General features: G+C 42.2%; 1 protein-coding gene and 1 non-coding gene across 2 annotated transcripts; both read right to left on the reverse strand.

Moving 5' to 3' along the window:
- Positions 1 to 4,129: 4,129 nt before the first annotated feature.
- On the reverse strand, positions 4,130 to 4,212 carry TRNAL-CAG. Its single transcript has one exon. It is a non-coding gene; the product is annotated as a tRNA-Leu (tRNA).
- Positions 4,213 to 6,682: 2,470 nt separating this feature from the next.
- On the reverse strand, positions 6,683 to 12,963 carry BTN1A1 (butyrophilin subfamily 1 member A1). The gene is made up of 7 exons (XM_027524682.1): positions 12,833 to 12,963; positions 12,106 to 12,453; positions 10,470 to 10,751; positions 9,477 to 9,626; positions 8,946 to 8,966; positions 8,813 to 8,839; positions 6,683 to 8,408 (listed from the first exon to the last, which is right to left on the reverse strand). Exons 1-7 carry the CDS (start codon positions 12,909 to 12,911, stop codon positions 7,735 to 7,737), a joined length of 1,581 nt encoding a protein of 526 aa, XP_027380483.1. The 5' UTR covers positions 12,912 to 12,963; the 3' UTR covers positions 6,683 to 7,734.
- Positions 12,964 to 22,007: the final 9,044 nt, after the last annotated feature.

Here is a 22,007-nt window from a genome sequence, read left to right on the forward strand (position 1 = left end):
GGTAAGTCGTGTCTGACTCGACTGAGTCCATGGGCTGTCGCCCGCCAGGCTTTTCTGTCTTTCACTATCTCAAATTTGCTCAAATTCATGTCCATTGGGTTAGTGATGCTATGTAACCATCTCATCCTCTGCCGCCCCCTCCTTTTGCCTTCAGTCTTTCCCAGCATCAGGGTCTTTTCCAGTAAGTTGGCTCTTGGCATCAGGTGGCCAAAGTATTGAAGCTTCAGCTTCAGCAGCAGTACTTCCAATGAATATTCATGGTTGATTTCCTTTAGGACTGACTGGTTTGATCTCTTCTCCAGCACCACCATTTGAAAGAACCAATTCTTTTGCGCTCAGCCTTCTTCATGGTCCAACTATCAAGTCTGTACTTGATTACTGAAAAAATTATAGTTTTGACCATATGAACCATTGTCAGTGAAGTGATGTCTCTGCTTTTTAATACATTGTCTAGGTTTGTCATAGCCTTCCTTCCAAGGAGGAAGTGTCTTTTAATTTCATGACTGCAGTCACCATCTGCAGTGATTTTGGAGCCCAAGAAAATAAAATCTCTCACTGCTTCCTCTTTCCCCCCTTCTATTTGCCATGAAGTGATGAGACCAGATGCCATAATCTTATTTTTCTTTAACCTTAGAGAATGCTACAGCATCTCAATTCATACCAACCACTAAAATCCAACCATATAACATGAGTTGTAAATGGCTATTTTAAAAGGTGGACTTGTGCTCAGAGTTTTTTTGGAAAGGAAAATCAAAGAGGAACATACTCGTCACAGTGATTTCAGAAAGAAGTTATCAGGAGAAGCATCCTTTTGATTGTATACCCACAGGGTGGACATCCCACTAGAACAGACTGACCTGAAGCTGTTAGCATCCAGGCTGACATGAAGAAGCAGTCCAGGAGGGTCTAGGGTACCTTCTTCCAAATTCTATAAGAGAGAGGAAGGAAATATGAGAAGTGGAAAAGAAGTCTAGAGTTTTGCTCATAATTTGGTCCCTTTATATAGAAACTCATGATCAGGGAAACAAAGTTCATTGTAACTGTTACCCACTTGCTCATCTCCCAAGACCAACCCCTCTTCCACCTGGCCCAGAAAGTCTCACCAACCTGACTTTTACCTTCAGAGCACATGATTTTGTGTAGATGGTCAACAGTTGAAATATGATCTTCTGTTCTATCTGCAGAAACAAAATGTCCCAACACTTTGAAGAACAGTTCAGAAAACAATTCTACTTCTATGGAGACTTTCTCCACTCACTCTGCAGCTTAATTCCCCACTTTTCCTTATAGACATCACAGAGCAATGGAAGTGTCAATGAAAATTCAATAAATAATCAACTTAAGAAGAAAAAAAAGGGAACTTTATTTGAGCTAAATTGAGGATTGTAACCAGGAGACAGATCCTCAGAAAACTCTGACAACTGTTCTACTTGTTAGAAGTTGAAGGAACAGTCATTTGCATTTTCGAGACAAAGGATAGTACATCAGCGTGATAGTACATCAACATGACATGCTGATATTTTATGTGAAGTTCACCAAGGTTACACCTAGTCCATAGAAGCACATACAAAGCAAGCATACAGTTACCATACTCCCTACAAAATTGGTAAAGAATGCTATTCTTTTAAGAAAAGGAAAGAGGGAAAAAATGATCTTTATGGTGGAGCAGTCACTTCTATCTTTGAGGTGCTCTGGTTAATGTGCCCACTGCACATTAAGGAGGGAGGAGGTCCAAACAAACACACAAAAAGAATTTTATGTTTAATTTTTCTGTCCTACTTTAATATACAAATTTTATTTCATCAAGAGACAGACCGTCTTTTTCATATGCTTCTATATTCTGCACAACAAAGCCTTTTTCCCAGGCCGAGATTACAGACCTCAAATGGTAAGGCCAGCTGGGTCATGGTAGAGATGTCAACACTAGATCACTCCTTAATTCTGTTACCAAATCTACCTTAACCTTCACCCTTCTGCTCCATCAGGCTGCAGGAATACCTTTACGAGGATGCTTCCAGCCAAGTGGCCCTCAATAGATTGCCTGATCTGTACCATTGAGATAATGTTACTGGCTATGGAAGCTATGGAATATTTCAGGTGAAGAATTTAGCCATCTCTCCTAAAGTCTAAAAATCTTCCTAACTCTCCATGTATCCATCGTGAAAGTGATTTACGTATACAAGTGAAAATGGTTTACAGTTAAATACTTGTTTATCTACCCAGTGCTTATCATGTGGCAGGCACCATGCTAGTGTCACTTCGGTCATGAGTTTTGTCCTAAAGAAGCTGATGGAAGGGTGAATCAAACAGTTCAATGGCAATTACAGTATAGTGAGCTATAACCCCATTGGAGTGGAGGGTACAGTAGACCACACTTTGATACTCAGCTCAGACTGAGAGGAGATAGATGGTGGGGGAAGACTTCCTGGAAGGAGTGATAGCCAGACTGAGCATGGAGGAGATGTAGGTGAGATCCAGACAAGAAAGTGGGCTGGAGATGAAAGGTTGTTGTTGAGCCGTGAAAGACGTTGGGATTCTTGGCCTCCAGAGGAGAGGAATTCAATCCGGAGCCAGTGACGAGGCTTAATTGCTCAGAGCTTTTGTGTAATAAAGTTTTATTAAAGTATAAAAGAGATAGAGAAAGCTTCTGACATAGACATCAGAAGGGGGCAGAAAGAGTGCCCTGCTAGTCTATAGCGACATGTTTTAGGTCTGTTAGAAAGCTATTGATCAGATAAGAGAGACACCTCAGGGCTGACCGAGTTTCACCAGGCCCCTCTTCCACAGTATGTATTTTTGAGATAGGATGGCACAAGGTGTGTCATCCCGCAGCCATAAAACAATTGATATGAATACTGGTTTGTTGAGCTATTATCAGCCCAAGGTTTGGGAAAAGAAAAAAAAGTTAGTCTTAGGTGGAACCATTTTAAAGAAGGGTAAATTCCAAAGCAAATACATAGTTTCATTAACATAGCTTAAGAAAAAAATTTCCATAAGAAAAACACATTGGTTAACTCAAGGTTTGAGAAAAGTTAAGTTCAGGTGGAACCAGTGTTGTCATGGCAGCACAGAATTTTAAGAGAAAAAAAATTTGACACTTGCAGCCTATTTCCTCCTTTTGGAGACCCCTGGCCTTCCTGCCTGTTACCTTCTCAAACAGAGAAGTAGAAGAGGTGCTCCAGGCAAAGGGAACAGTGTGTGGTGAGGCCGAGGATGCTCAGTTTGGGTAAGTGGAAGCAGTAAGAGAACAGAGTGTGCAGATCTTGAAATTCTTCTTTGTCTGGAGATGACCATAGGCAGGTAGGCATGTATTTATGGCATCATGAAAACCACAGGTGGACTTGACTTGACAGCTGATATAGCTCAAATGTTTCATACTTTCTTTTTAAAAGATCATAAGTTACCAAAGCAGTATGGGTGGAACTTGAATTTAAAAGTTATGGATTGAGTAGGGCCTCTAGCTGGGCTGCTGAGGATCTCTATGGGGTCAGATCCTTCCCACTCAAGGATCAAACCCTGGTCTCCCCCGCAGTGATTGAAATTGTTCTAGATATGGTCTAGGTGTATGCACAACATCTGCTAAAAAAAACTGGCCAAAAGGCACAAAGTAAAAATAGAATGAGATATATGACACAGCGGCATTTATGTAAATTAAAAATGTATATAGCGAAACCAAAAATGTGTTCTACAAAAACACACAGCAAGAAAGAAAAGGATGATCTTTCCAATGATTTCTTAAGGGGGAGTGGGAGATGAGAAATAAAATTGAAGAAAGGCAATTAAAAGGGAATCTATAAATAAATAAAACTAAAGAATGGCCCTGTAGACATCAGTGAAAGGAGTAACTTTTATTCAACTCCTTGAATGTAAAGGAGAGAGAGGGACAGACAGCTAGAGACAGGGAAAGAAGATTAAAATGACTAGATCTTAACTTGTGGGTACTCTTCTGGGTACAGAGTGCTTTCATTTTAGAACTTGGCTGATGTCTTATCTTTAATATGTAAAAATTTTTTAATTTTGAATAATTTATTTAGGAAAAGAGGACAAACAGATTAAACCACAGGGGAAACGTGGGGGAAAGCTGATGATACACACAACCGTTATTAGACTGATTAAAAAATGTACACAATGTCAGGAGTGGGATTCGAACCCACGCCTCCAGGGGAGACTGCGACCTGAACGCAGCGCCTTAGACCGCTCGGCCATCCTGACCTGCTGGTAAACAGTTGCCCTCAAATTTTATTTCAATGTCTACATGAACGGTAGTTTCCACCCCCCCCCCCTTTTTTTTTCCTTTTTTCTCTTTTTCTGAGGATGCGGAAAATTTTCAATTAAAAAAGGCAACCACCAGTTTACGTACGGCCCTGACGCCGACCCCGATTGGAAACGCGGAGTCAAGTGTCGGGTTGCGGGGGCCGCTGGGCAGTGTCTTCTGAATGAACGCAGATTCGATTCCAGGCTGCAGCCGGCCGGACGGCGCTCGGCTGCGTAGCCAAGAGTAAGGGAAATTTCTTTCCGCTCTCGACAGAATTCTTGTTTGAATAATGGCACCCATATTGCTGAAATTGCCTTACTTAAAAACTGACACCTGCTCCTGGGAAGTCTTAACGCTATTCAGTTTGGTTCTTGCTGGGGCCTAGCCCTCGGGTGCTCATTAACTCCTCCCTCCTCTCCTTTCTGTCCGCTAGACCCTCGAGACCCATGTAAGGGGGTCCCAAGTGTCTTGCTTCTTGATCTGAATTTTCTAGCTGTACCCTGAGGATTTGTGGACTTTTCTGAATGGATGTTATGCTGCTCTCAAAAAGGAGGCATCAAACTAAAACCAGTTCTGCCTTTCTCTTTCTACAAGTATGTCACTCTATCGTCCCTTAATTAGTAAGGTTTTCGTACATCTGTGTTTATGTCCAGCAAAGCTGTACCTCAAAGACTTTCCAACTAGTTTGAAACACTCCTCAAAAAGTATTTAGTTTAAGTCCTTTGAACTAAACAATACAGATTCTTTTTATTTTTTAAAGGAGAAGTGAAAGTGAAAGTGAAGTCGCTCAGTCGTGTCCGACTCTTTGCTACCCCGTGGACTGTAGCCCACCAGGCTCCTCTGTCCATGGGATTTTCCAGGCAAGAATACTGGAGTGGGTTGCCATTTCCTTCTCCAGGGGATCTTCCCAACCCAGGGGTTGAACCCAGGTCTCCCACTTTGCAGGCAGAGATGCTTTAATTGGTTATATTTGAGTGAGATTTGGGATCATTTTTACTTTTTAAAATTAACTTTCATATGTATTCAAGGAAAAAGACGATTTCTATTTTAAATTTTAAAGTGAGTGGCAAGAGTAAAGGCGCGTATAGTTGAGAGTCGATTCGGAGTTTTCCAGGGGGCGATTTAAGGAGACCTAAGTGTTGTTTGGAGGCAGAAGGAGCAGATGAATAAGGATATGCAGAGAGATGGCACGGAAGAGCTGTTGTTGATTAGTGATGATAGGAGTTGCACAGTTATTTTTCTCTTAATGTGAATGTCTGGGTCTCTTTTAAAGAGAGGCAGACCCTTTCAAACATGTGATGACCAGAGTTGGCTTTTGGTGTGTGAAATGAAGTCCTGTTACTATTATTTCAGGAGCATTTGCATTTTTAAGGCTGGTCTTTAGCTGTGGGGTGAAAGGTTTTAGTTTCTGGTTTAAAAAGGAAGTCAGGCCTTGGAAATACTACAGTTAATTATTTGCACTGGTGGGAGAGGCCTTTCTGGACCTTCTGAAACCACAGTATCACTGATTCTGCTTCAGGTCATTAAGACAGGCTTTGACGAAGCATCAGCAAGGCCACCTTTCTTCTCTTTTGGAAGATTTAAAAATAAAGCCAGAGCTACCAAGACTGTTAATTTCCTCCTTCAGGCACTGGTATCTGGTGCCAGATGGAAAGGGAGCTGCGATGGAAAGGGAGCTGCAAGGCTTATCACATAAGTTCAGAATCTACTGCCAGCTCAATACTGTGTTTGGTAACCATTTTCCTTGAAGATCATGAGGAAATAGGAAGGTGAGGGCAGTCGCAGAGCTAATTGAAACCTCTGACTATTTCTCTTTCTACTCTCAGAGAGGGGTTCCTGTGGCAGTCCCATTTATTTAGGGTAAGATTTTATATATACATTTCAGGATACACATAGTACATTAAACTGGCAAAACAACTACTTAAGATTCTCAAGTATTTTTTAAAGAAGTTTGGACTTTTAAAAAAATCTTTTACTTTCTAAAAGTACAATTTGAACATAAATGAATACTTTGAAAGCAGAGATAAATGGTGGTCTTCTTTCAGGAGTCCAATGTAGGGTAGGGTGAATACAGCTTGAGGAAGGGGCAAGGAAAGGAGGATCACCCAAGTTTGTTTGTTTATCCAGTTATGAGGCATCACCAAATATTTCCTCCAGAGGCTACAGGTGGGTAGCCACTGGCACTGTGGCCTTTTTGTAAGTAGCTGGCCCTTCCTGGGACAGGAGGCCCTGTGCTGCCTGCCCTGGTGAGCCTACTGCCATCAGGTCTGGGGATGGGTCTTGGATAAACAGAACCACAGTGCTTTGACCCACTGAGTTCCCATGCAGGTTTCTTGTCTCTGTTTTTGTGTCAGTTCCATTTGTTGAATAAAGAAAGGGAGGTGCAGAAGCTGTTTTCAACAGACAGACTTATTTATTAGGTTAAGACCATGGGCAACATTGACCCTGGAAAACCCAATGGAAATGGAAGGTGGGAGCCTGGATAAGACAAACATATACAGGAAAATGCAAATACAAACAAGTGCAATCAATCTAGCTGTGCTGAGCACAATGATGCAGCTTTCAGGGGACCCTGAGGAGAAGCAGCATGTACGAAAGCTGGGTGTGGAGTGATTCGTGGCTCAGTATGGGAGAGGATGGTGTTTAAAGCTAATTAAAGGTGTGGTTGAGCAGTTTTAAACCATATGTGGGTGAGACGTGGCCATTGGCCATGAGACAATGGCCAATGAAGTGGTGATATCACTGAAAGATGATGCCTGAAAATGCCTCTAAAGTGGAGAGATTCTAGATAAAAGAAAGAAGACAACCAGCAACTTGTGGAATCAACAAATTGAGGTTGGAAAGAGCCCTTTGCATTTTGTTTAAAATTCTTTCCTCTTTCATTCTATCTGACCTCCTCACCTTCTTTACTCCCCTTGCCAATTGCTCAGATCCACCCTGTATGAATGACTTAGAAAATCTGAGACATGGGCCCTAAAGCTCTAGGGACAAGTCAGATGTTTATCACTGCCTGAGTTCACCTCATTTTCCTCTATTATGATGTTCCCTCCAAGTTCCTTTATGGGATTTCAGCCACCGGTTTTCCCTTCCCAGAACCCTTTGGGTTTTCTGCTTACTTAAAACCTGTTCCTCTATATACCCCTATCCTGGACACCAAGATGTTTCTGTCATAACCCCATGCCGACCTAACTCCATCTTGATCCCCAAACTGCAATTCCCTCCCTAGAGGATTTGGCCTCTGGGATGGGAGACCACAAGAAGCAGTCTGAGTCACCTCCCTGCCCCTTGACTATTGTTACCGAAACAGATTAGGAAGGGCCTATTCCTAACACTCTATCAGCAGCAACACAACCTTCTCAAGATTAATTAATCCCTACCCAACAGGAAGAAACAGGGGCTGAGTAAAGCTGGCAGATGAAGCCCTGGGAGTGGTGGAAGGGGGGTTAGAGTAGAGGGGAAGAGCTGAGCTGGAGTATTTCTTAAGGCACCCCTTGGCTGGGCTGTAGAGGGATTAGTTTAGAATGGAGGGTTTCTATATCCCCGGAGGCAGAGTCCTCCCCCATGGGGGACAGTGGGATCTCCTTTGAAATGTCCTTGGCATCAGCAACTACCATGACTCCCTCAAGCCCATCAGTGACTGGGCAGATAGTCAGGGGCTTTTTACCACAGGACCACAAGCAGAAGAAGGGCCGGAGGGGGCCAGAGAAAGAGGCCTTGGAGAAAGTATAGATATGGGATCCATCAGTCATGTTGTAGAAGAAGATGTCTCCTGATTCATAGTCAAGGAAGACCCCAACCCGGCGGGGGGGTCCAGCCAGTGGGAGAGGGGTCCGCAGTGGGGTGAGAGCCCAGTACCCATTTCCATAGAGCTCCACAGCCCAGAACCCATTCTCGGGAGTCATGGGGTCAAATCCTTTCTTCATCACATTCTCCCTACACACCCCAATTGCCCAGTCCGTCCTGTCTCCCACCTCCACCTCCCAGTAATGTCTCCCCGAGGTGAAGGCCTCACGACCCATCACACAGGGCCAGGAGTCAAATCTCTCTGGTTTCTCAGGAAGTTTCTGACGTGAATCTTCCAGTCGGACAGATTTTGAATCTTCGTACAGAAAGAGGTGGGGGTGGGCAGTATCTGGATCCAGAGTCACATCCACTAGAGACAGAGAGAAAGTGAATCTGATTATCAGTGAATGTCACAGGTTGAAAGAACCATCCTTTCTTCTCTGAAGAAGTGGAGACCTGCTCTAGCAGTTGACAGATCTCCTCAGGAAGGGAACTGCTTGGCCTGCTCAGCTGTCTCTTTTCCCCTCTTCCATCCACAGCCATAGGGTGATGTATCAACTGACTGTCCCCAGTACCCCATGGGACCCTGTCAGAGGGGGCTTGCCTTCTAGCCATCTTCCAAGGGCCCTTTATGTGCCTCAAGGATAATGTTGGGGCCATTTGTCATCATCTTTCCCCTCTATATATTAGTGGTTTTTATTTCCAAGTATTGGAGGACTTTCAGTACCTGCAGGGTAGCACCTCAGAGCCCTTAAGATATTCAGAGTCACTGACCTGCATGCAATGTAGCCCTTTTCCATTCTGTAGTGAGAGAGGGTGGGGAGAGGGAAAGGGTGTTATTGACATGTTTTATAATAAGAGAGAGACAACTTTGTGGATGAAAAAAGACAAAGGACATAGAACTTACTGAGCTCTTCCAGGAGTTTCTCTGGAAAACAAACAGAAATACCTTAATGACCTTCTAGCCTGGGTGTGAGGGAGGGAACAAAACAGGTGTGAGAAACATATAAAAGAAATTATTTAATTCATGACTACCTGATTATTGAGGCATTATCAACAAATGAAGAGCAAGAATTTTGTTTTGTTTTCTAAGAAATATGCAGGAAGTTCCTACTTACTTAGTATCAGAACTTTAATCATTACTGAGAAACCAAGTTAAAAGTAAGGCTAGAGTCTGAAGATCAATAATGAATAAACATCAGGTCTATTATCTCAATTAAAATTTCTTTGACTCATCTTATACCCAAACCTCTGTTATTCTTCATATTGGGTGCTACTGAATTCAGGAGCTTTATAATCCCCTTTGATTTTTAGAATTCTGGAATTAAGTAGATAATTGATTGGCAGTTTGACTCCCATTGGCAGTCATCCTAAAGGACTTGGGTTCACCCTCATGTGGAAGCACTCCTGACAAGTAGACTGGGATTCTATGACTTACCTTTAGAGCTGAATTCATTCCTCCTCTGTCTGGATCTTTCCTTGTATAGTCTCCAGGTAAAAAATATGGACCCAATTGTGAGAAGTCCTAGGACCACCAAGATGACAGCCACAGCCACCATCCAGGGAGTCAGCCTTGGGAAGAAGGAGGCTAGAACAAAATCCCCAAGAAGGACATTTGTTGAGAAACTCAGAGCAAATCTAGCTCCTCTCTTGATTCCAAAGGGGGCTGGATAGATGATGACCTGGACCTCTCACATTCCTCCCATGGCAAAAGAGTCCCTCCAATACCACTCTGAGGTTTTCAGATAAATTTTGGTCTTAGGTAAGAGAGAGCAGAGAAAGAGAGGAATGAAGATGAAGAAGAGTCATTTGAGGACAGGACCTGTGGAATAAAGAATATAATGGACCGATTCATGTTATCATGGAAATTTCTCCTTAGCCATCAATGCAGGATGGGAGCCAAGGGGATGAGGGAAGTAAATAAGGAAGGGGAAATATCACTTTCTGTGTGCAACAGAAGGGTATTCAATGACCCAAGAATAAGGAAAACTTCCTTGCTGAACCAGAGGTAGAGTATGAAGACTCTGGAAACTTGGAGCTCTAGCATGGGATAGGGAGGAGGGGGAGGTAAGGGTGGAAAGAGGAGAACTGATTTAGCTAGATCCAGAAGGCTCTGAATCAGGAAGACCACACCCTTCAAAGACAAAGCTTTTCCAAGATATATCTCCTAAGAAAATCTGGAAGACTTCCCTATCTAAGATATATCTTCTAAGATGGAAAATCTGGAATGTCTGTGAGATCTAGGTATAAAACTTATGCCTTCAGAATCTCTAGTGAAGTTGGTGGGGCTCAACAGGCAGGAGTTTAGGTGGGGAAAGTTTAAGATGAGAAAAATAGACAAATCTGCCAGGAGGTTGTAGCTGGGCAGATGTCCCATGTGATGTTGCCCTGAAACTGTGTCAAAAAGGAACCCAGCACCTGTTTTACTGACCTGGTATGGAAACCTCTACTTCTTTCTCCTGGCCAAGAAGGAGGTTCCGGATGCAGCAGGACACATTCTTCATAGAGCTGTCCCTGATGATCACTGAAGCTCTCACAGTAAACAAACCTTCTTCATCAGGATTCCTGGACTCTGACATGGATGGAAACTCTTCTCCCCTGTGAGTTCGCCACTGTACTTGGGGCTCTGGGTACCATCCCACTGAGGTACACTCCAGCTGGATCTCTCCACTCTCTTGAACTTTCATACTGATGTGAGGATCAGAGCCCAGAGCTATGGAGAAAGAAGGTGCCTTACTCCTTTAGTGGACACTCTTCTGGGAGCCTTATAACCATAGGGCTATATAGTTTGAGAAAGAGAAGCCCAGAGGAATTGGGAATAAGAGGGACCCATCTCCATGTTTTACTACACAAGGGAACTGAGGTATCCATAAAAGAAGACATCTTATCACAGATGAAACAACTATTGGCTTAAAGTCATATTCCAAATTGTGTATATATGTGAGAATATGTTTTCTTTTCATGAAAAGGGCCACCATTTTCAGCAGATTCTCAAAGGTGTCTATCATTCATAAAAGGTAACATTGACAGCTTTATGCTGTCAAATCTCTAGGGCTTTATAACCAGTTTTTAAGACACTTCCTTAAAAAGGAAAGATGAGTTATATATGATACTACCATGTGGGACACCCTGTTATGAAACAGGGACCCACATTTCACCCATGTATTTTTCAAACTTCATCTTTACTTGAATATATGCATAAGAAGCAATATATATTGCACAGCAATATTTTACAAGTATATAATGCTTTTAGAATTGACAAAGCAGTTTCTCATATTCCAGGCATGAGGGATCTTAGTTCCCTGATCAATACCCCCTGCATTGGAAGCACCGAACCACCAGGGAATTCCTATATTGATTTTTTTTTTTAATCTCATTCTTGCAAAATCTTGTTCGGCAGGTGCTCCCCCCGTTTTACAGTAGGAAATGTAGCTCAGAAAGAAATTTTCTTGGTGCCAGGTGGGAAAGGCAGACCTCAAAGTATACTTTGTTCCTCGGTGTGTACCATTTCCTTATAGTTTCACTCTGAATTCTGGCTTGAAGCAAAAACAGAAACAAAACCAAAACTTTTCTAGGTAGGTCAAGACCCTTAACAAGCCACCATGCTCTACAATCTCACAAAATCAGTCTTGGGTACTAATTCACCAAGTAAGCACTGGGATTGCTCACTATAGCCTTACTATAAATGGTGAAAAACAGACACAACTTAAATGCTCAATTCTGGGCTTTGACCAAGCAAATTATGATGCACTAATAGAAGAGAATGTTATATAGTCATTACATCTTACACTTATTTAATTATTAACATGGGGAAATGATTATTCTATAATTGAGAGAAAAAAGCAGGACATCATGGAAACAAAGTTCCAAGGAGAAAGATCATTCGCTGCTCCCTGTCTACTCAGCTCCAACCCTCTTCCTCCTTATCTACTACTCTAGGCCTGCCAATCCCTTCCAGCCTGAAAGGGATTTGGGGAACAGGTTTGATGGTTTCCAAAGTAACAGAGCCACAGGAAAATATTATCTCGCATGGAGTCACCGGAGAAAGTCAAAACCTGTCCACTCACCAGCCACCTTCAGATGCACAATGGCCTCTTCGTAGTTTTCGTCCTGCCTGAAAAAGCATCGGTACTCCCCATCATCAGAGGCTTTGACCTCCTGTATCCTCACAGCGACGCTGCCCTCGGCGATGTGGTCCTCCACCAGCGACACTCTTCCCCGGTATTCAGCCATCTCCTCGCCCTCCTGCTCTTGCCCTTCGCGGCTCACGAACACCGCAGGCGAGACCTTCTCCCGGAACCAGCGCAGCTCCATGCCCTTGGCGCTCACGTTGGGGGACAGACGACAGGGCAGCTCTGCATCTTCACCCACCACCGCCAGGATGGGCTCCGGGGGTCCGATCACGTCAAAGGGAGCTGCCAAAACACCAAGAGGGGCGGACGGAATGTGGAGGTGGGAGTTGAGGACTGATACAGATGAGGATCCCACTGAAGGGCACTCTCCCACTACAGCTCCAGGGAATCCATCTGGGCCCTTGGGAAAGTCCCTAAGGACAACCAAACGGGATTGCTTACAATTACTGAGAAATTTCAAGCTTGTAGGCTAGAAATTATCCTATAATTGAGAGAAAAAGGCAGGACATCATTGAAACAAAGTTCCACCCAGAAAGATAATTCGCAGCTCCTTCTCTACTCAGCTCAAACCCTCTTCCAACTTATCCCCTAGTCTAGGCCTGCCAACGCCTTCCAGCCTAAAAGGGTTTTGGGGAACAAGTCTGATGGCTTCCTGACCTACCAGAATCCAGCTTGGGCAGCTGGAGGAGAATGAAAATGAGCAGACACCCCGCGAGGCAGGAGTTTGGAAAGACTGCCATCTCCAACCTTTCTGGGCAGCAAGATGCTGGTGGGCTCGAGTTTGTCGGGAACTTCAGCCTAGGAGAGATGAAAGAATAGGCAATAACTAGGAGTTATTGAGACACCGTGCTCCTGTGCCCTCCCAGCAATTCTTTTCAGCTTGGAAAGCATCATTTGCGCCTTAAGCTTCCTCCTTGCCTTCTGCCAAGGGTAGACTTTCAGTCCCGGCTGCCGTCAGCACACATCCACCTACCACCCTAAGGTTAGTCAATCCTGTCTGTACAAAACAGAAAATGGGCTCTAACCCCCCAAGAGAGTCTTAGGAGAAGGCAATTGTGATGCATAGTACCCATTAACGGGTTTCTGTATTATAAATAGACAAGTCTTGGAACTACTGCGTCAAAAAAATCTCTTCTTTCAAATACAATAATTTGACATCTGCTTTTAGCAATGATAATAAAGATACAGTGATGGAGGCAGAGATAGAGACTAGGGAAATAAGCAGGAGCAGGAAAGAAGAAAGGCTGGAGGAGACAGAACAAGAAAGGGGAGCTGAAGAGAGCCAAAGGGCTGGAAGAATAGAGGGCCTGGGACTAGGAAGGAAGGAGCCCAGGAAAGAGAAAATGACTGGCTGCTGGCTCTCTCAGGGGTGAGAACAGTCCCAGATACTGACCTCTGATGTTGGAGGAAAAGGCACCAACAAGCTTCTGCTACCAAATGAGAAAGCTGGTTGTGGCCCCATTGGCAAAAGTTAAAGGAGAAGGAAGGGGGAAGTACTCTCAGGAAAGTCTGCCTCCCCACACCCTTCCACCCCAACACACTCCCTCCTCATCCCTGATGTATTTACTTTGGGGGAAAAAAGTTCCAGAGAGGAGAAGAGTCTGTGGATTTGTGGTCTTCAGCTTAGAAATTACGCTATGCATTGATAACCTGTTTACAAAAGGGGACAGAGCGAAAAAGAAAGAGGATTTAAGAAAACACTAAAATAAGATGCAAAGTCTTGGGCCATCTCCAAGCCTCACTTTTTAAATCTCTAAAATGGAAATATTGTTAATAATACCTTCTTTGGAGTAGTGGTACAAGGGTTAAATGAGATTAAGCATGTTATGTGCTTAGCATATAATAGGGATTTAGAAGAGGGGAAGTTTTTATTCTATTATTATTTATATGAGCTGAAAACTAAAGATAGGCTGAGAATGCATGGGTATGATTCAGTTTTCAGGGCCCAGAGTTGCCTCTCTGCAAAGCTACCTCCCTAAAAGCAATTTATGAGGCCTACAACTCCCTGTTTTGGGTTAAACCCCTTACTGTTATAGAAAACATTTTAAAGATATGTATATTTTAAGGTAGAAATCACTCATAATGTCAGCAAGTAATGATAGCCTCCAGTAATAGGACTGATGATTTATATAATTTGATATACTTTTATATAATTTGGGTTTCCCTGGTGGCTCAGACCATAAAGAATTTGCTTGCAATGCAAGAGATCAGGGTTCATTCCCTGGGTTGGGAAGATCCCTTGGAAAAGGGAATGGCTACCCACTCCAGTATTCTTGCCTGGAGAATCACATGGACAAAGGAGCCTGGCAGGCTACAGTCCATTGGGTCACAGAGTCAGACATGACTGAGTGACTAATGCTTTTATGTAATTTGAAACATTGTTAATAGCTATATTATATCATATTGAAGGTTCCTATAATTCCTGAGATCATGGCACATCTTGGGTTTTTTGCCTATTATAAATAGTGCAGTTTATACACAAGTCTTTGTCCACATTTTTGTTAACTTACTGATACACTTTCTGCTGAATTCCCAGAAATACTCTCATTAGGCCAAAGGGTATGAACATATTGTCAAAGCTTCTTCCTGAAATGTCAATCCAATCACACCATCAGTGGAAATGTCCTTCTCACCAGCACTGAGGTCTATTCTTCCTCATCATCACTAATGGGCTGGATGAAACAGACTAAATTATTACTTTATTATGCATTTATACCATAGGTTGGTCATTTTTCATATTTATATATTTTAATATATTCCGGAAGTAAACTTTTCAAGTAATTGCCTTTTTTGACAGAGTCTGGTGCTTTTTTTAAAAAAAAACAATATGTGTGAATTTTTTAAAAATTGAAAACATCAGCTCTGTATTATATTTGTGGCAAAAACCCTTCACTACTCCTTTGTTCTTTGCCTTTTAATTGAGACTGTGATCAAGACCAACAAAAGAGAACTGCTTAAAAAAGAGAAAAGAAAAAGATACTTGCTTCAGTGGATATGCCCGAGTGCCAGGAGAATGAATTTTCTCAAATATAAATCTGATCTTGTCACTTTTTGCTTAAAAATGTCTACATGACTGCTTAATGACCCCAGCATCCAGTTCAAGCCCCTTAATCTGGTCAAGAAAATGCTGTAAGATCTAGTGGCCTTCCTGCTTCCTTTCTCTTCGCCTTTTCTCCCTAGTCTCCCAGCACTTGCTAGCTCACGTGAGAAACACTTCTAAAGTCTTCAGGCTTACCTATAACGTTTAAGGTAAATTAAAACATTTTACTGCATTAAATGTGAAATTTCGAAAGAAATGTGACCTTGACTAGACTTTACCCCCTCCAACTGAAATCAGCTCTCCAGGAAGATGCGCCAGATTTATCCTGTGACATGGACAACTTCTTGGTCCCTCTTTGCTGTCAGGAACGTGACCTGAAGCCTACTCTGAGATGCATATGCATTTATTTTTGTCTTTTGTTTCCAAGTCTCTCTTCCCCTCCTAAACTGAGCTCTTTGAGTTTATACTCTCTGACCTCTTATCAGCACATAGACGGAAGTAGAATTTGCAGCTTAAATCACACCAACCAGTCCTTCGCTTTCCTAGTTTGAGATGTATCTGTCTCATTTTCAGCTTTCGTTTGTGCTTAACTTTCACAAATATCACTGATAATGAGTTTCCTCTCCTTAATTCATTCTGATTAGACTTCTCTCCCTTGCTCTGCATTGTCAAAATATCTAATGATAATTTGGGAAGAGGGGAAGGGGAAGAACTTTTATTTTCACCTAAGAGAGCTAGATTGAAGGAAAGGAGCCAGGAAATAGACAGCAAATGGTACATAGAACTCAAACTATTATGTGGCAGCCAAGGTTCTGGTTGGATAATATCTGAGTCATTTCAACAGAAACCGACAGCACTGGACAGGATCTCTGAATTTTCCAGGCTCCATCTGTGAACACAGATTCTAGATGCCCCCACCTGTCATGACTCCCATTGTTTGTGGGGTGCCTTTGTGATGTGGGGCTGCTATGAGCAATTTCCTGCTGTTCTGGAGACTAGACGCATAAACTCTTTCTTTTAGACATGAAACCATTTGGGCTGAAGAATGTGATGTGCTCTGTATAAGAGCAAATTGAATGCAAAAATATAAGGGCTTCTCCCCACCCCACTCCACTTTTCATCACACGCCATTCAAATTTCCCGATATTATAAACTAGTCAGAGCCAATGATGACTCTCACCCTTGTCTTACTTGACCTCCAACTGCATTTTACTGAGGTAACCACTAGCATTTAAAAAAAAAAACAAAACAGTCAGTTTCTATTCTGTCAAGGTCATCCATACAAAGCTTTAAAAAAAAAAAAAGTATAAAGAGCTTATAAGAATAGCACCAGTCTCACCCTATGTGTTCTCATTTCCTAGAAATAGCCTCTTCAAATGCTTTATTGCTTTATCTGGTATTTATCTAAGTATTCTCAAGAGGAACAATTTATGTTGCTATTTCTTGATTAATTAATTTTTAGATATTACTTTTTGATGCTCTAGTATGGTCAGGGGTGATTTAGTTCTTGTGATGGTTGATTTCATGTGTCAGCTTGATTGGGCTAAGGACCACCAGGTAACTGGTAAAATGTTATTTTTGGCTGTGTTTGTGAGGATGTTGCCAGAAGAGATAGGTATATGCATTAGTAAGTGAGGAAATTGCCCTCACTAATGCAGGTGGGTATCATCCAGTCCTTTGAGGGCCTGAATAGAACAAAAAGATGCAGAAAGGGTGAATTTGCTCTTTGTCTGGTCTGAAACTTCCAGGTCCTGCCCTCAGATGTTGGCACTTCTGGTTCTCTGGCATTTGGACTCTGCCTGGACTTACATCACTGTCTCCCCTGCTTCTCAGGTCTGCATGTTTGGACCAGAACTACACCACCAGTTTTTCTGGATCTCCAGGTTACAAAGGGAAGATTGTGAGACTTCTTTGCTTTTATAATTACATGAGCCTATCCTTCTTAATAAATCTTCTTAAATATATATCCTATTGGTCCTGTTTCTCTGGAGAACCCTGACTAACACCATTCTTTTATATCACCAATAGAAGTATGCCATTTTTGTTCAATGTTTCCTATACCATGGTTATGTGACTATATTTTTATGAAACCAAGTTTTGTATGTAATTACTTTTATTTTCCCGTACAACTTTTTGTGTGTGTGTTTGAGGGAGATGAGGAAGGGGGGGAGTTAAATGATTGATCTTATTTCCTTTGTTTGGTTTTTTGTGTTCCCATCACAGATTCTCCCCACCCCTTTAACAGCCTCTAAGTACAGTTTGCATAGTCAAACATCTCAGATGATTTATTAATGCTATTACAACCCCTCCCCATTCCCATCCCTCCCAAAGCAGTGCTTCTCTAACTGAAGTGAGCATATGCTTCACTGGAGGGTGTTATTAAAAACAGATTCTGATTTAGATCTGGACTGGGACCAGATTTCTCCATGCTGGCTGCTGCTGGTCCACAGGCGCTGTATCCTGTTCTTTACATGGATGCTACAGGTGGAGAGGCAGCTGCTGGCTCTGCACGAATTGTGGAGATGCCCTGCATGACGGTTCTGGCTCAGGGTCTTGGGCTTATGTCTTTCGCGTGTGGCTAAACTGAGCTAAGAGAGGGCTGGGGGAACACAGGCACATGATGCATAGCACCATATCCTGTGGCTTGTCATGAACTTTGTAGCCAGCCGCTTTTTCTCAGGGCACACACTATTGGCATGCTGGTAATAATTAGATGTGACCTAGTGATATGTTGACATTATAATGCTGACACAATTCCCCCATTTATTAAGCCTGTATTAAGTTCATGTGCATTGTACAGTGATCACTTTGTAATGTACAGAAATATTGAATCACTATGCTATGCAGCATGGATTAACATGCTTGTTAGGTTGTAGGTCAGTTATGCTTCAAAACAAACAAATGAACCAACTCATAGAAAAAGAGAGAGATTTGTGGTTACCAGAAGTGGAGGGGTAGGGCGAAGGGGGAATTGAATGAAGGTGATCAAAAGGTACAAACTTCCAGTTTTAAGATAAATAAGCACTAGGGATATAATGTACAACACGATAAATATAATTAATACTGTTATATGTTGCATATGAAAGTTGTAAATAAAGTCAGTCTTAGCAGTTTTCATCACAAGGAAAGAAAGCTTTTCCCCTTTTTCTTTTATTTTGTATTTGTATGAGATGATGGCTGTTCACTAAATTTATCTTGGTGATCATTTCCTGATGTATTTAAGTCAAATCATTATGCTGTACACCTAAAACATATACAGTGCTCTACGTGAATTAGATCTCAATAAAACTAGAAGAAAAAAATTATGTGCATTATAGTACAACCGATTTGTGTATGTAAAGGGTGAGTAGAAAGGAACTGAAGAAGCCCGAGGAAGATGTGATGGATTTTTGTGTAGAAGGGCAGCATTCCTGGGGGTGGAGTAAGGTTAAATGTGTCCCCCTGCAGCAAGAGTCTGAGGACTGGTTGAGGGGTGACATCTCTGAGTCATATTCCTGGAAATACTTTTGAAACAGAGAGTTCCTAGAACAAAGAGACTCAGGAAGGGAATATATGGGAGCCAATAAAGTGAGGTTGGATTGTGCAAGGGATAAATAAAAGGATATAAGGAAGGAGTTGGGGTTACATGAGCCACTCTGAGTAGTTCCCAGAATCCCCCCACTGACCCTCTTTCTGTTACTTGGTGGGATGAGGTCCTCCAAAAAAGGGCTCCATTCACCCTCTGGAGGACAGGCTATAGAAAACATGAAAGAATGTTAGAAGCAGGCTATGAATTCATCAAGGCTTTCCTGGTGGCTCAGCAGCAAAGGATCCACCTGCCAATACAGGAGGCATGGGTTCAATTGCTGGTTCGGAAAGATCCCCTGGAGAAGAAAATGGCAACTCACTCCAGTATTCTTGCCTGGGAAATCCCATGGACAGAGAAGCCTGGTGGGCTACAGTCGATAGAGTTGTAGAGAGTTGGACAAGACTTAGCAACTAAGCAACCAACCAACAGTCATGAGTTCATTATTGGTCTGATTTTTCTTTGAGGTTTTCACAGAGAGGTTTTATAAGAAATATAAGGCCTTCCATGCTACTCTCTTATGAAAAGAGAGCTGGTAGGGGGAGGGGGAGAAATACAAAGCCTTGTTTACAGAACAATGGAGGAAACACCAGAATTCTGCAAGTTCTTGTATGAGTTTCTTTGGAAAATTACCCATTAAGATTTGAGTTAAAGATGTAGGAAGGAGGATGGAATGTGAGCATGAAATGCACAATGGAGTGACTGTTACCTTCTGTGAATACTTGATTACTGAAAAATTATAGATACATCATGAACAAAGAATACTTTTTGTTTCAATTTTTGTTCTAAGAAATCTGTGGGAAGTTCCTCTTGGCTTTAGATACTGAGAGATTTTGCTGTATCTGAGGAACTGAAAGTCTGGGGCCAAATTTCATGTGGATGGGAGTGAGCGCTGGAGGCTGATAGTGGGATCTGGCTTGCCTGTGACCATGTTGAAGGCCAGCAGCCAAAGCCCACCTGTAGTTGAATGAAATTGGATTTGTTGGTACTTGTTACAGTAGTGTGGATTCCACACACCATGTGGGGCTGGGAGGTGAGGAGTGCATCAGTGAGAGCAGGCGCACTGAATATTACAGGATTTAGGACTGTGTTGGGTGATTTGGGGGAGGTTCAAAGAAAGAAGAGTTTGTTCTGGATGAATGCTGTCAGAAAGCAGTGGGCTGTTGTAGGAGTGAATATTCCAATAATTTTTATTAGAAAGTAAAGAACAGAGTGGGCTAAAATTGCAGTTGGTGGGAATTTCCTGGTGGTCTAGTGATTAGGACTCTGAGCTTCCATTGCAGGCGCCCAGGTTTCATCCCTGGTTGGCAAACCAGGATCCCACAAGCCTGGCAGTGGGGCCAAAATTAAATAAATAAACTGCAATTGGTAAAGATGTAGTAATTACTGCAGTTAGCCAAGAGAGGGAGGTGTATGGTCAGTTTTGTGGCTTGCTTTGTGTTCTTGTTTTGTTTTTGCCTGTGCTGATAAGATCGCAGAGTGGATTTGTTTTTGTCTCTCTCCATCACAAGCACAGAATGGTCTTGTCTGATGTTGGTGTCTGTGAGATGTTTAAGTGAAGAACACTATAGCCGCTGCTAGGCTTGTTTCTTTCTTTCGTCCTCAACTGGAGTCTGCATTTTCCTTCAGATCTAAACATATTGGGGGCATTATAACCTTTAGAGTCCCTTTCAACTTTGAAAAATCTAGAATCATATTCCTAAATTTCTAGACTAGGATGACCTTTGAGTGGAAGTTATCTAAAAGGGTATGAAATCCCAGCACATGTCTAGAGATAGGAGGAGTGCTAGGGATGGAAATACTACTAGAAGGTTTTGAGTAAGAAATAGAAATTTGGTGGATCTTGAACAATGGTGTGAAAGATTGAATTACTAACCCCAGTCCTTCAATCCTCCCAGAATCCTCATCTTTGATATGGTCTCATCATGGCAAAGTATATTTCCCCACCTCTTAACTTTGCATTTGGCCACGTGATTTGCTTTAACCAGTGGCATGTAGAAATTGACAATATTTCTATTCCAAGACCTCTTGAGATGCCTTGCCTGTTTCCATTCACCTTTTTTTTTTTTTTTTGGCCACAGCATGTGTAATCTTAGTTCCCCAACCAAGGATTGAACTGCATTGACAGTGTAGAGTCTTAACCACTGGACCTCCAGGGAAGTCCCCACCATTCACTCTTGGACACCATAAGGAACTGACTGTCATAAGAAGAAACTGCTTTGATCAGTCATTTAGTCTTAGGATAGGAGACAAGTGGAATAGTTGCCCCAGCCAACTCATAGACTTGTCACGAGAAGCTGAGCTACTTAGCCACTGCAGCTTGAAGCAGAAAAGCCCAGCTGAGTTGAGGACTAGATTAGCCACACTCAGCTGACACCTCGACATATGAATAATAACAACTGAGTGTTATTTTAAGTCAGCAACTTTTAGGGTGATTCGTTACTTAGCAATAAGTACCCAGTGTAGAAACTTGTTCCTAGAAGTGCAGTGGTATCATATTAAAAAACAACCTTCAAGGAGGGGCAATACAGGGGTAGGGGAATACTATTAGGTGTAAGATAAACTACAAAGATATGGTAGTTTACAATAGTTTACAATAACTAAATAGACTACAACCTTTACAAATTGTGACTTACTATATTGTACACCTATAACTTATATAATATTGTACAGCAAATACACATCAATAAAAAAATTTTTAATAAAAATCAACTCTCTTAGGATCTCTGGTTGTGAAAATTAAACTGACAAACACAAATTAACAGGAGAAAAGCATACAAATTTATTGAATTTTTACATGTGTTACTTGACAGACCTCACAAGAGATTGAAGACCTGAAGAAGTGGTCAGAGCAGGAAGTTTCAATCCATTTTAGGCAAAGAAACAAATTTGTGAGGAATTGATGAGGCAAAGGGGCTCAGGGTAAAGGTAAATTGTGAAGTAAATTGTGAAGAAATAACAGGTTTGTTTATATAGCCTTCCCCTTGGTGATAAAGATATCTTCTTGCTACCTGGTACAGGGAAGTTACCTTTCATATGTGAGATTTATATTTCTGCTTTCAGGCAAAAAAGGATGAGAGGCAGATGCCTTTCTCCTGCAATTTTCTTAGACTCCTTTATCTTTAGTTCAGTTCAGTTCAGTCGCTCAGTCGTGTCCGACTATTTGTGACCCCATGAATCGCAGCACGCCAGGCCTCCCTGTCCATCACCAACTCCCAGAGTTCACCCAGA

This window comes from Bos indicus x Bos taurus, chromosome 23, assembly GCF_003369695.1.
Source record: "Bos indicus x Bos taurus breed Angus x Brahman F1 hybrid chromosome 23, Bos_hybrid_MaternalHap_v2.0, whole genome shotgun sequence".
NCBI lineage: Eukaryota > Metazoa > Chordata > Mammalia > Artiodactyla > Bovidae > Bos > Bos indicus x Bos taurus.

What these genes read in the sequence shown, in the direction of transcription:
- BTN1A1 (XM_027524682.1), bottom strand. Translation starts at nt 12,911, where the DNA reads ATGGCAGTCTTTCCAAACTCCTGCCTCGCGGGGTGTCTGCTCATTTTC. An exon ending in TGTGCATCTGAAGGTGGCTG is followed by an intron (nt 10,752 to 12,105) that starts GTGAGTGGACAG and finishes CTTTCTCCATAG; the next exon opens with CTCTGGGCTCTGATCCTCAC. An exon ending in GAATGAATTCAGCTCTAAAG is followed by an intron (nt 8,967 to 9,476) that starts GTAAGTCATAGA and finishes TTTGTTTTCCAG; the next exon opens with AGAAACTCCTGGAAGAGCTC.